Source organism: Apteryx mantelli, chromosome 1 (assembly GCF_036417845.1).
Source record: "Apteryx mantelli isolate bAptMan1 chromosome 1, bAptMan1.hap1, whole genome shotgun sequence".
NCBI classification, from domain to species: domain Eukaryota; kingdom Metazoa; phylum Chordata; class Aves; order Apterygiformes; family Apterygidae; genus Apteryx; species Apteryx mantelli.
In genome coordinates this window covers 149,496,848-149,510,627 of record NC_089978.1, presented here as the reverse complement: position 1 = coordinate 149,510,627, position 13,780 = coordinate 149,496,848, and the positions used below count along the sequence as shown (strand labels likewise).

Sequence of the window (13,780 nt, the reverse complement as noted above, 5' to 3'; positions counted from 1 at the left end):
CAATGCAAACCCTTTTAGTTTATTCATGCATGTGTCGCTAAGACATAGTAGGGGGTTGATTAGATCTGAAGACATGAAATTGCTTAAACCACAGTTGCAGGAGAGGTTTTAGTGGCAAACTGTTCCAAGATTCCCGCCCCACACTGCATTTTGCTACCGTATTAGTGCGATGTTAGTTGTGCACGGGGTTGTGGTGGACATCAGATTTATTGATGAGGCTTGGCCTAAAATATCCTTCAAAAAACCCGAGAAATCTCTGAAGCAGTTTCGTGGATCTACACTATTATCGTGAGCTAATGGTCCCCTCAAATACAAATAGATTTTGCATAGCTTATCAGCATTAGGTAGGACTTTGAATGCTGACTGGTTAGATAGTGTGATGCAGTATGTGTGGTCTCCCTTTTGGATGAAGAACAACAACAACAAAAAAAAGATGTGTCATTATCACAATCATTAATTTGAAAAATGAAAAATCTAAAGATAAAATTGCCTGATTCCTGAAAACTGAGGCAAGTGATGTAAAGTTTGGGAGTTGTTTTAGTACAGCATAAGAGTAATGTCAGCACAGTATACTTTACAGCATGGATTTCCTACTGAAAAATTACCAACATGAAGAATTTCTAAGCAGTCCCTGTATGTGCCCTTTCACCTCCTATGAAACAGACACTCCTTTCGCATATATGTATATTTTAAACACATCCTTTTTTAATGGATATGGAAAGTTGTACAATTCGATCATCAATAAAGTTTTATGCAAACATGTTTTGCCATCCACAGTTAACTTTTGGCTTCATTATGTGGGGTTTTTTTTTCTATATTTTTAATGTAATCAAATCCTTTGAATGTGATTTCTGTTGTAAAATTTTCCAGCTACTTAGTTGACATATTGGCTAGATTAATGGACTTTGCCTTTCTATGTGATCTTTTAAAACCTATGTTCAGGCTTCCTTGTTTTCATCATTAACCTTGGTACTTTGATTCTCTATATTAAATTGTATGAAGAATATCAAGCATTTCCATTTACTATAAAGAGTAGATACTACACTGTTTAAAAATGCAGCTCATATGTTGCCCCATCTTTTTTTTTCTGTTGAAGCTTTTTGAAATGGATAGAATTACCTCTCTTTAAAATATTTGAATATTGAACTATTCTTCAGTATCGTTTATTTATTTATTTATTTATTTTTACAAATTTCAGCTTACCAATTCTGTGTGTTTTGAAATTTTAAACCTTTGAAACTCAGTAAGTAAACAGTCAGAAACATACTAATTTTTTCGAGTGAAATTTTTTCATTTTCCAGAAGAGGTCAGCAGAATTCCACTTCTGATGTCTAACACAACTGTCAGGTGCATGTTTCCTGCACATAGAGAAATGCAAATTTTCTTTTGTTTCCAGGAACAGTGCATGCAATGTATAAAATATAGTGAGACTTTTTTCAAATAAAGTCATTCTGTACACACATCAACTGGTTATAATGTTTTTTAAATGTAAAATTTAAATGGGCTTAAAATTATAATTCTGTAAAAAACTGTTAAATTGTCAGAACATCATTGTTGCAGGCATGCTAGATTTCTTCCATTCCAGCTGTACTTTAGCAAACTTGGCCATAAGGCTCTGATTGTCAGAGTGACCATTCGTTTTTTCAGTTGGCCATTTCTGTCTATGTTAATCGTAGCTGTGTTACTGTTTTCTAGGAAAGCTAGAGTCAGCAATATCTTCATGGCACTAATTGTGCTGAAAGAGTTGGGTACTTTTTATACCTTTTATAAAAGCTTCTTTAAATTTGAAGATTTTGAAATACATGTGGGAAGCGTCAATGGCAACTATAGAGGCAGATTTCTGTTGTCCCTCCTGAAGAAAAGCTAACATGCTACTTTAATGTTATCATAAACATTCTTTTTAGCTTTTCATAGCCTTCATATATTAAATATGATTAGCTCTTTTGTTATGAAAGTTTAGATTTTTGATTTTCTACTGTTAAAAAGTTACTTTCTCCTCCTGTTAAGCTTCTTCCTTTCTTCATCACTGCTCTTAGTCTGCAAAGAACAGAGCAATATATTAATGTGGGGGATGAAAGCCCGTTCAAGCCCTTGCTTTAGCACTGATTGCTTGATGCTGTTAATAGGGCTATAGAAAAAGAGAATGGTACTTGCAGTCATGTAATTCAGGCAGTACTTGAATTTCCCTGAATTTTATAGCCTGAATCTGTTTTATGCATCAATGTTTGTTTGTTTAGTCTTTACAGATATCTGTCTTTTCAGTCTGGTGATAGCAAGACAGAAGAGTCTTTGAGTTTTGTGCTATATGTTCCTGAAAATGAAAAGTTGTTATGTCTGAGTTGTTAGTGGGTCCACACTTTTTTCTGTAGGAGAATGCAGATGATGATATTGGGGTGGTTCTCACAAAAATCTATGAGGTTCTGGAATTATCATGTGTTATACTGTAAATCCCAGTAGTAACTATGGTATTGATCATGTCATGGAAGGGCAGCAACCACAGCTCCAGCTGGTACTTAGGTGTAATATATAAATGTAACTTGTATATTCTGTATGTTTTCCTAGCTCACTAATTGTTTAAGTTTTAGATATGATGAAGAGCAGTTTGTGGAGAATATTGACTTCCCTCTAACTGGGCTGCAGCTACTTTACTGTGTCCAAGTACACAAGTACAGCATTTTAAAATGTCATCTATGAACTTTTCTACATGTGACAGCCACGATGCTTGCATTACAGGAGAGAGCATATGTGTCTCCTTAAAACCTGAAGATTACTTTTAGAATGAACTACTCAGTGCAGGAAAATGTATTTATTTTTGAATAGGAGAGCTGGTAAGAACTGAGCATTATTTGGCCTGTAAAGTGAGTTCAGGCTTATCTTCATCTGCTTCCAGGACTCAGGTGCTCCAATCTACAGCAAAGAAACTGAGTCTGCAGAAAAAGACGATGGGTCTGGGCAACTTTAAGTTGGAAGGGTTTGGTGGAGTACTTTCTAAATCTTTCTTTAAAAAGTGGTCAGGGTTTTCATCCATGCTCCAGATCTAGCAAGAGGATATATCTTATTATGGATATGCCTTGTGGCTTACAAAGAAAGTAGTAGTGATATTTGAAGTGCCTAAAGTTAAAGGACCTTGTAATGTTCTTTGCTAGCTAGACAAATTTTAACAGACTTTTCTATCAAAGATTACTGAAAAAAAAAAAAGATTTTTACTGATGTTTAGCTGCAGTATTCTATCATGACATCCTATTGCAGCTCTTGCAAGCAGCTTTCCTTTGATTATCTTGAATTGCCTGATATCTAAAGCAGATTTTGTCACCTTGCCTTTCAGCCCTGTTTCCAGATGATTTATGAGTATATGTTAAATGACAGATCCTAAAGCTGGTCCAAATTATAAGGGGAACATCCTTCCTTTACAAGAGCTGCCCCTTCTTATACTTTGCTTCCTGCTTCTTAACCTTATTAGGTCACTAGGTGACTTCTTCCATATCTTGTGACAACTTGGTTTAAAAGCTTTTGGTGAGGGGCTTCAAAATTTTTTTAAAATTCAATATCTCAAACACTTAATCCAGTCCCGATCCTCTGGTCCGCATCTTGACACCTTCAGAGATCACAAATATATCAGGCCTGAATAGCTTTCTAAATTTTTTGGTAGTCTGACTATTAAATCTATGGACACTTCTGTCTGTTTCTTTTTTGTTGGAGATGTAAGATTGTTGCGTAGGTGTAGATGATTAGGGAACTGGAGCATCTCTCTTATGGGGAAATGCTGAGAGAGCTGGGCCTGTTTAGCCTGGAGAAGAGAAGGCTGAGAGGGGATCTTATCAATGTGTACAAGTATCTGAAGGGAGGGTGTCGAGAGGATGGAACCAGACTCTTTTCAGTGGTGCCCAGCGACAGGACGCGAGGCAACGGGCACAAACTGAAACACAGACACTTCCATCTGAACATGAGGAAAAACTTTTTCACTGTGAGGGTGACAGAGCACTGGAACAGGTTGCCCAGAGAGGTTGTGGAGTCTCCTTCTCTGGAGATATTCAAAACCCGCCTGGACGTGATCCTGTGCAACGTGCTCTAGGTGACCCTGCTTGAGCAGGGGGGTTGGACTAGATGATCTCCAGAGGTCCCTTCCAACCTCAACCATTCTGTGATTCTGTGTGTAATAATAACACTTTGAACAAAGATAGCATTTGAATCGGAGAACCTGCTAAGTTCCAAGAGTTTACAAAAAAAAAAAAAAAAAAAAGAACCATTTTTTTGGATTTGATCTTGGCTTACCTTTTTAGACATTCTGACTTACTGTCTTATTTGTGATTCCATTGAAATGTTGTGATTGGAGTTTAGTTTACCATGATATTCAGTTGTGGGACATTGCTTTGGTTGATGCAGATTATGGACTTCAGTATTCTATTCTATATACTAGATTTTAGTTTAGTCCTTTTTATAAAGATCACTTGCCATCCAGCAGCATTTCTAGGCTTTAAAAATTCTGTAGTCAACTTTTCTGATGTTTACAATCTCTACAGTGCCTGTTTGTAGAAGCTTGGAAGGATTTGATAAGCTTTATGTTTTCACAGAGGTGCGAAAGGTAGGAGAATTGATATTTGAAACATCTGAAAATCTGTGTGTAAAGCCATATGAAGTATTGTGGCACGCACAATAAAGAAGCAGCTGAGGGTAGTTCAATAGAAGAGAAAGCAAGTGGCTTTTCCCTGTTTTCCTCGTCTGTCTTTTGAACACCAGCGTTAGGGAAAATATTTGTATCTGAATGAATGGAATACTTTTAAGTAATTTTAAATTAACCTATTTTGTGTGCATGTTTGTAATTATACTTTATATCTGTGCTGAAGGTGGGAGTCTAATTTCAGGGTTGTGCACCAAAAAACTTTGAGAGTAACTTGTGCCCTGTTCTACTGTGAACTAGACTGAGAAACTGTTAAGAAAGTAGTTTTCATTTCTTGCCTGGAACCTCACTGGGGGAATACATACATTCTGCTTAGATATTATGAGCTGTGTACAGGTCTTCTGACACTTGACATGTCATTCATGTCATGACAATATTAGCAGGTGTACTCTCTGCAGTTTTACTTAAGGTGTCCATTAGGTCTGCATTAAACAATACTTATGAGCCTCTGGGTTCTTCCAAGTAGCCTTTGCCTCATTCAGTGCTTTGTTTTAAGATGTTGAAAGGGAGCAAATAATGGTTACTTAGGAAGTTATACATGTGACGTTTCCAAATGTCAAAGCATTTGTGAGACAAGATTTTTCTTCTTGTGTAATATTGGAATTAAATTGTAAGTTGCATCAGTCTCTGACATTTTCTACAGACGTCTTGTGAAACAACATGAATGTGTTTGTAGAGGGCATTTGTGAACCTTATTCAAGAATGTATGCACCTCAAAGTTTTTGGAGTAACTGCTTATAAAAGTTTGAGCTATTTTGAAAGAAAAGACTACGTACAGAATGCGTGCATATTTTTTCAGGGACCACTTAATAGACAAATTTTAAAGGAAAATTTAAATGAAAACATTAAACCTTGGCAAGAATGGTTTGAATAATGTTACATATGTTCTGCCTATGTATAGAATTAATACAATTTTCAAAGAGTAGAACAGTGTGTTTTCTGGGCTTCCAGTTGAACTTGAAGAACAGCAGTTATTTGAGGAGAAAAATCTGCAGATTTGGTTTTAATTACAATTTCTATAATTATTATCAGGTAATAGCTAAAAGAAAAGAAGATTCTGGAAAAATAAAACTCTTGCTTCATTGGACACCAGAGGACATGTGAGTATTTGCTAGTGATATGATATAGCATTTAAATGGGGAAGAATTTACAGTGGGGTAAATGTGCTGTCTGTCACTAAATTATGTTATGCCTTCCTTTTAATATTCAAATTAAATTTTATGCTTAACTTTTTTTAGTGGTTTAGAAGCTTAAAAAATAATAAGCAACCCTTTCCTACTTTCAGTTGATTTTACTTTGGCTGCCAGGTCTGTAAACTCTGTCACTACCTGTTCAGGTAAATTTTAAGCTGTATTTTTGCTGCATTTTGTCACTGTGGATATTAAGAGCAAGATCTTCTACTTACTGAATGGGGAGTTCAGGTTGGTTTTGCTGGCTATATACATAAGGAAATCTATCATGAAGGCACCTCCCCCCCCCCCCCCCACTGATTCATCGTGATTCTGAAATACTTTTAGGCACTGAACTATAATCAGCAGTATTACAATCAAACTACAAGAAACGTGACATAGGTGCCACAATTTAACAGTAAAATTTCCACAGCTAGTGCTTTAAAGTGTCTGTCCCATATTGCTGCTCCTTTGGATTCTCCCTCTGAAGTTTGGAATTCTCTTCCAACCTGCTTGGTTGCTTTTTCTCTTGTTTTATCAAAGTTCTGCCCTATTCCAAATGAGTAGCTTCATATGTAATGCAAATGAAGGTATTGCCCTCACATTGGCTTGGAACATATGCAGTAGTAAGTGTCAAATACTTTAAAAATAATTCATATACTTCACTGAGTATAACTGAGATCTTGTTTCTCTCTGACTCCTAAATAAGAAAAGAATTTATATGCAAATATTAAGATCTTAATTATATGGAAAAGTAGAATAAATTTTTGGTTTCCACTTTGTTTTAACATTATTAGGAGAGCCATTAGGAGGGTAGTTTAGCAAGTGTTTTGTGATCCATGTTTTCCACAAGTTTTAAGGGAATTAACTACTTTTTCTTCTAAAGGTAAGTAGAATTATAATAGATTTTCATTCTTGGGTCTATGCACCTGCATACAGCTGAAGCTGTTGGGATATTAAGCTCAGACGCTAAGACAAATAGCTGCATAATTAGGCAGGACATGTAAGTTTAGGGGTTCTTTAACCTTGCTTTTACTAGAGAGAGCTGTAACTTGGTAGCATTCATTAGATAAGGATATCTAAGTTTCAGGAAAAATATTGGATTTTTCTGCACAGAAAATAGTTGTGCAAGATAAATACTCATAGTTTGTCCAATTACCTTTTAAAACTAGAGAACCTTTTAGATTCAGTGTTAATTTAAGTGATTGAGTAGGAAGACGATACAAAGCCTTAGTATAATAGAACTCTGATACCTTTTGCTTAGGTGAAGTGGTTTAAATTACTAAGTTTTGAGTGTCCTAAAGTAGTCATGTGCAGTAGTGTGAACTCAGCAGTGTGAATCTATTGTAACTTCTATCTGCAGAGGACCAAGGTTGCTGGTAAGTGATCTGCAGGAATGTTTGGCTTTTTGGTGCAATTTTAAAGTGTCTGTAGCTGTTTACTCTCTGCAAGTTTCGATGAAACTTGGAAAGGGTTTAGGAAAATGTTCTAGTAAAAGATGTAGTTTTTTGCTGCCTTTTAGGACAGTTGAAAATACTGTACATAATTCTTTTGAAATTCTTCTTACTAAAATATTACAGAATAAGACAGACTGTTAATTGCATCTTAAAAGGTTTAAGCATAAAATGCTCTGGGAACATCAGAAGTAAATTAAACATTTCAAAGAATTATTTTTTCTAATACAAAGTCAACTCAGTTTTTTGCTCGTGCAGATGAATACAATTTTAGAACCTCTACATTGGAGAAGACAAGTTATTCAGTGAAGTTAGGCATCCATGAGAGACCGTAGATGCTGGTTAGACAGTTTAAAAGAATAATGTGTTTTATATTGATATTTCTTGTTTCTTTTGGTAGGGCTGGTTAGGTGTATTTCCTGTGCTGAATGACATAGTTTTGAACCGCTGCGTATTCAGTAGATTCCTTTTCATCTTGACCATTACAGTTAAGATCAGCAGATACAATGTATCATGGCTCATGTTATCCATCTGTCTTACACAGTGAAGGTACTCATGCTTTAGAAAAGTTGAATGAATTCATGATGATTATTTTCCATTGTGCTAAGCTGTTCATCACTCTCTCAGATGGAGTAATAGTGATTTAACTTTTTCTGCTTTGAGTCATTTTGAGAAACTGTTAAACTACTCCAAGTTTTTTGTAGATTAAATACTTCTTCAGGAAAAGTAGATACCAGTCCAGAGAAGAACTTAATTCCTATGAAGTGGGAAATAACTTTTTAAAGCTTTTTAAAGCAGATATTTATTCTCTTTGAGTTTTTTATGCAAGTGCTACCTTTACTGAGTTTCTGGCTTTGTATGTAAAGGATTTTCTCATCTGTTGTTTGTATCTTTTTGCATCCTGAGCGTATAACTCAGCATATTCCAGATGTCTTCCAAATGTTTTTCAAAATTTTGTGCCTAATATAATTTCTGAAAAAATTTGATTTCCACATTATTAAGAAAAGTTTTATAGATTTTTTTTTTCCACCTTTCATGATCCATATTAAACCTCAGTGAAATCATAGATTGCCTCCAGTTTTTTTCTTCCACATTCCCATGAAAAGGGGAAATAGCGTTCTTGGAGAAACTTCCTTTTCTTACCATGATAGAAGTTCTCTTTCATTACATTTTTGGGAGGCTTAACCAAAAAATTGAGTTTGAGCTGCAGCTAAATTTTATTGCTGAAGAATAGATTGTTTCAGTTGAATGTTTTTCCAAACTTTGTAAAATTGCATATAGCTTTGGTCAGAAAAATACTTGTTCATTTAGACAGTTTTGAAAAATGTTAGATTCCTCAATTTGAAACTTGTTTCAAAAATTATCATTTTAAACTACAAATTCAAACTTATCTCAGGTAGGAAAAAATAAGTTTTTGGCTCCTAGGTCACTTAAAATATTCATTTTATGCAGACTCAAAATAGCGTATCTTTTTTCCACTAGTGGAAGCAAAATGGATCATTTGTTTGCTTTGCACAGCCTTGGTCAGTGCCTGCTCTTGGAAGGAGAGAAGAAGCAGCTTTTTGTAATGGCATTCAGGACCTCTGCCCGATGCCCCTTTTAACAATGTGTCACCAGTGTCACGGTGTTAACCTTAGCAGAACCTTAAAAACCCAATTTGATTTTGGTAAAAGCAACAACCATGCAATAAGCCACTCTGAAGTAGACGTTTGCTTTCAAAGTGTTTAAGCACAAAATGTCGGCTGGTGTGCATTATCAGCAGTCCTCCTCCACAAGTTCCACCGTAAGTGGCACTAAAATGACGTTTCTCTTTAATGTGTAATGACAGAGTTTTATTCATTTCTCATTGTGAGACGAGTACATAACCAAACATGGTGTTTATCTGAATTTCCTCCGAAGATAATTGAACAATTAACTTCAGCAAAGTTGGAGCATTCTGACATTAAACACTTAGTGTTGAATGTACAGAACGAGCAAATTATTCTAGCCTAATGTTTAGTGCATGCAGTATTCTAGCCTTCACTTACCTCCTCTTTGACACTTGGACAGCATCAAACAATTTTACATCCAATATAATGAACTATTTTCAAAGATCTGTTTTTTCCTACTACCCATTCTCACATTAAACTGTTAAAATGGAGAATGTAATGTCATTACCACTGTATTTTTGGTTTAGTACTTTCTGGAATAACTTTAATTTGTTTTAGTATCTCTTTCACACTGTGAACTTGAAAGGCTTTGAAGTATTATGTGTAAAGATTGGCTGTCCTTTCCTCGCTCCAGTGAAGATGCTTTTTAACCAGTGAAATGTGAAGATTGCGTTTAAAAACTTCATATGTACTAGTTTACCACATAATTTTATGGTAAGAAAAAGGGTTGATCTTTTTTGAATATTTTTATTTTATTTATTCATAGTCTGCCTGATGTGTGGGTAAATGAAAGTGAGCGACATCAATTAAAAACTAAAGTAGTTCATTTATCAAAACTACCAAAAGATACTGCCTTGCTTCTGGACCCAAACATATACAGGTAATGTCCTAACTTTGAAACTTTATTTAAATACGGTCTTAAGCCTCACTTAACTTTTTGACGTTGGAAAATCAGGATTGTTAATGCATTATACATCAGAACAGGGAGCCTCGATCCTGTCAGCGTCCAGTAGTTAAGTTCTGAGGTCTTAAGTTATTTCAGAATTACTTAACTTCTTGAACTGAACTCTAGTTACTGAGAAACGGGGAATGTGTGTATTTACCAAGTGTATTTTACTTTTTTGTGCTTGGTGTACAGAAATTCTAGTAAAGGAGGTACATACAGTGGAATCCTGAAAGATCACTTCTGTTAAGATCACATACTGGTTTGTATACCAATTTTTTTAAAGTCCAAATTTATCTTTACATATTTTATATTCAGCTGTAATACATGCAGTATTACTTTGAAACCTGTACTTGTATACAAGTACTGTTATTTTTTTAATACAAGATTTGTTAGAGGGGGACAAAAGGGGACAGTACATGTCACATGTCTTTAAGATGCATTCACATTTGTGTTTTTAGGATTTCAGATTGGCTTCTAATCCATCTTGTTTCTAATAATTTCCTGATTTTTTTTTCTCCTGCCTCTGTATTAGTGTTCTCAAGTAATTGTCAGTACCCACAGTTCTGTGTGTGTACAGTTCTTAAAGGTAATCTGAAATGCTTCATTCGCTTTAATTTTTTGAAGTTCTGAAGATGTTAACAGAATGTAATTATAGGCTTATTTTAAAATGCTTGAAAATGGAGGGGAAAAAAAAAAATTTCTGTCATGATCATAGTTCAGTGTTATATTTCTTCCTTAACATCTGATGACCTAGTGTCATAGAACACTAATTTGAGATTTTGATATGTAATAAGCCTTTCAGTTCACCTTTAATATTCAGTGTATTTCACTAATTAAATTAATGAAAACTTGGTTTACAATACAAAAATAAATCATTATGCTAAATGTGCTGTCTTTATAAATGTAAGTATTTAAAATACTTACTTTAGTATGAATTATTGATGGGAACAGTAATTCATAAAAATGTTACAAGGAAATTGGATTGTGTATTTTTAAAACTGTTTAAACACAGTGGCTGATTTATAACCTAATTTAGGTATTAATTGTCTTTATATTGATTGTTTGCAGAACTTGATAGATTGGTTTTGTTTGAAAATGATAGAATAACCTTTTTAAATAAAAATGTAATGATTTGGGAGATGAAATCCTAGGGGAAAAAATGAGCAAACCTTTCTTCCTCTCCAGATAAAATTCAGGTGCCTTCACATAATTTGTTGTTTTAGATTTTTAGCAGTATAGATCAGTATGTGATTAAAAAGAGCTTTGAGGTCAGCTGTAGATGAGATCAAAGAAATGAAGGTGACGGTCAAAACTTTGCATAGGAAAAAAGTAGCTAAGGGAGTTCAGAGACAACTCTTGATGTTATGATGAAATGATGACTCCAGTAGGAAGTTAGAAATAATTAATTATTGTCTGTAGTGTATGCTAATTTGGGATCACCTCAAATGGCTTTCAGTTTTAATCAAATTAAATGAAAGTAGATTGTGTATAATCACAATATCATAATACACTTTAGCTGACTCAGACTTTTGTTTCAGGGTTTTTATGTAAAACTGTACTATCTTCTTTTGTAGAACAATGCCCCAGAAGAGATTGAAGAGGTAAAAACCAAGCAAGTGGGGGACGCCTGCAGTCTTAGTCACTGACAATGGATTTAGAAATAAAGTTGCACATTAGTCAAATCCCATCCTTTTTTTTTTTTCTTAGATAAATATTTATGCTTAGTGTAAACATTCTGTGAATGAAGTTGATGCTTCCGTGGAATATATTAATATATTACTGTATATCCACATTTTCATGGAATGGTACAGAGGGAGACTGAGCAAACACTCTTCTGGCAACTTAGTGGAACAACTAAAAGGCTTTGCATGCTTGCTTCTTTAAGCTGCTTTTTTCTTTAGTGAATACAATAGTTTATATTTGATGAAAAGAAAAAGTAACCATCACCATTTACTCACAATTCCCACAAGAACTGTTAACAAGCTATTAGGTTTCTTGTCAATGTTAACGAACTATAACACATGCCAGACAGTAAAACAGCTTCCAAGGGATTATCTTGTTGCCCTTTCAGTATGGTGGATAGTAATCATTTGTCATTTGTAACCTCGTGTCCTTTTGCAGATCTCTAAGATATGTTGAATTATAATGTTTAAACAAATGTTGATGGAATGCTTGTCTTTTCCAATCAACTATGAATACATATAGTACGGTTTAAAGATGTTAAGAGTGTTGCAGTATGTCTGACCCCTTTTTCAGGAGTAGTATAGTATGTTAATGAGATCTACTTTTATGTGATCCATATCAATGGACGGTTTTTGAAAAACCTCTACTTAAGCAGTTAGTGTTATTGGTGTTTTATTTTACTTTTTTGACCCTTTAGGATCCCCATTCACTTGTGAAGTATACTTTTTTTATTAGGCCTAATGTTTTCTAGATGTAAAAAAAAAAATGGTATTTTTAAAAAAAAAAAGTCTAGAAATTCAATCCTTTATGCACCAAAGTTGGCTCTGAAAAGGAAAGTAAAATCACTTTCTTGCTTAATAAGCAAGAAGCCATGTTTTTTTTAACTGACAAATAGAGATGTGTCTAACCTGTTAGTCTTTGTATGGAGACAAAAATGTTGCATATAGATAATAGGACATTGCTTGTAAATATTTCAGCAGATTTGTAATATATTTTTATATCATAAAATGTACTGTAGATGTTTTTCTAGAGCATGAAAGTTAAAATGTATATATTATGGTAGAAATAATATTGAAGGATATTGTAATTCACTAGTGCTGCCAGAAGAATTGTTTAAAAAAAGCACCTTCCTTAACAATAAAAAACCTTCTTTTACATACCTAAGGGACTATATACTACTGTTAATATCTGTTGTAAGAACAAAAATGCATTGAACATCCTTCCCAGAAATCTTAGAGGGATGAATAGTACCCATAATTAATTCATGGCGCTCCTTTCTAATAGTGAACATGAAATTAGTTTTTTCCTTGATCTTGGAAGGAACTAATATGTAAAATTTGTATGGATATATGCAGTCAAACTGCAGAATTAGTCCCCCTTATTGGGGAGGAATTTACTACAATGAATCTAATAACCAGCAGTTTTTACACTAAATTTTTATTAAATAGAATAAAACTTAGAAGTAACCCTTTGGTTGCAGAAGTGAGCATATCCTAATATAATACAAATGCATTCTGCATTGGTACTGACACAAGAGCTTTGCTTAGCTCCAATGGGTTAAAATGTTACTTATATACATGAAAAAAATCTTATCAAACAAAAAGAAGTGCAGATTAAAAGCACCACTAATATAAGATGTTCTGGAATGGTTGTTTAATAAGGGTATTATTCATAAAATATGTAGTGATGTGACTTTATTTTTGAAAAAAATGCAGTGTTTTTTTGTTTTGTTTTGTTTTTTGCTTGAGCACTTCACCTACTGCTTTTTCTGTACCTATAAAGTAATCCGCAATCTTTGGGGTTTTTTTGAATTTGTTATAAAATTGCCAAATAGAAGTGTTTCAGATATAGTTTGTATTTGTATTTTTTTAATTTTATTGCTTCATGAGTTTCTTGTAAGTCATTTATAATTGACAGATGATTGTAGACCTTGCCTGAGTATTTTTTCTAATAAAACAAAGCAAACAACCTCATATTAGCTTCAAAATTGTAAGATTTCAATGAAGTTTTCAAAAGTAAATATAAAAAATGTCACTATCTCTATTTCCTCTGTATATAGTGAAATGCATACCTTTACATAATTGGGAGTCCATGGATTCAAGTCATATATTGTTCATGTAAACTGTGACTTTTTTCCCTTGGGTTTGAAAAAAATAGTATGATGTCTTCATGATACAACCTCTGTCTTGGAAAATTTTCCC

At 34.1% G+C, this 13,780-nt stretch overlaps 1 protein-coding gene across 3 annotated transcripts in view; it reads left to right on the top strand.

Moving 5' to 3' along the window:
- AEBP2 (AE binding protein 2) overlaps positions 1–13,552 on the top strand; it is a 52,389-nt gene extending 38,837 nt beyond the window's left edge. The window contains exons 6-9 of one of the 3 annotated variants that reach the window (XM_067306369.1): positions 5,711–5,778; positions 9,717–9,830; positions 10,089–10,155; positions 11,471–13,552. In XM_067306369.1, coding sequence (XP_067162470.1) covers positions 5,711–5,778; positions 9,717–9,830; positions 10,089–10,143 — 237 coding nt within the window. In that variant the 3' untranslated portion in view covers positions 10,144–10,155; positions 11,471–13,552. Of the gene's footprint in view, positions 1–5,710; positions 5,779–5,963; positions 6,124–9,716; positions 9,831–10,088; positions 10,156–11,470 lie in introns of those variants that run through there. The other 2 variants (XM_067306373.1, XM_067306379.1) reach the window with 2 other exon arrangements.
- Positions 13,553–13,780: the final 228 nt, after the last annotated feature.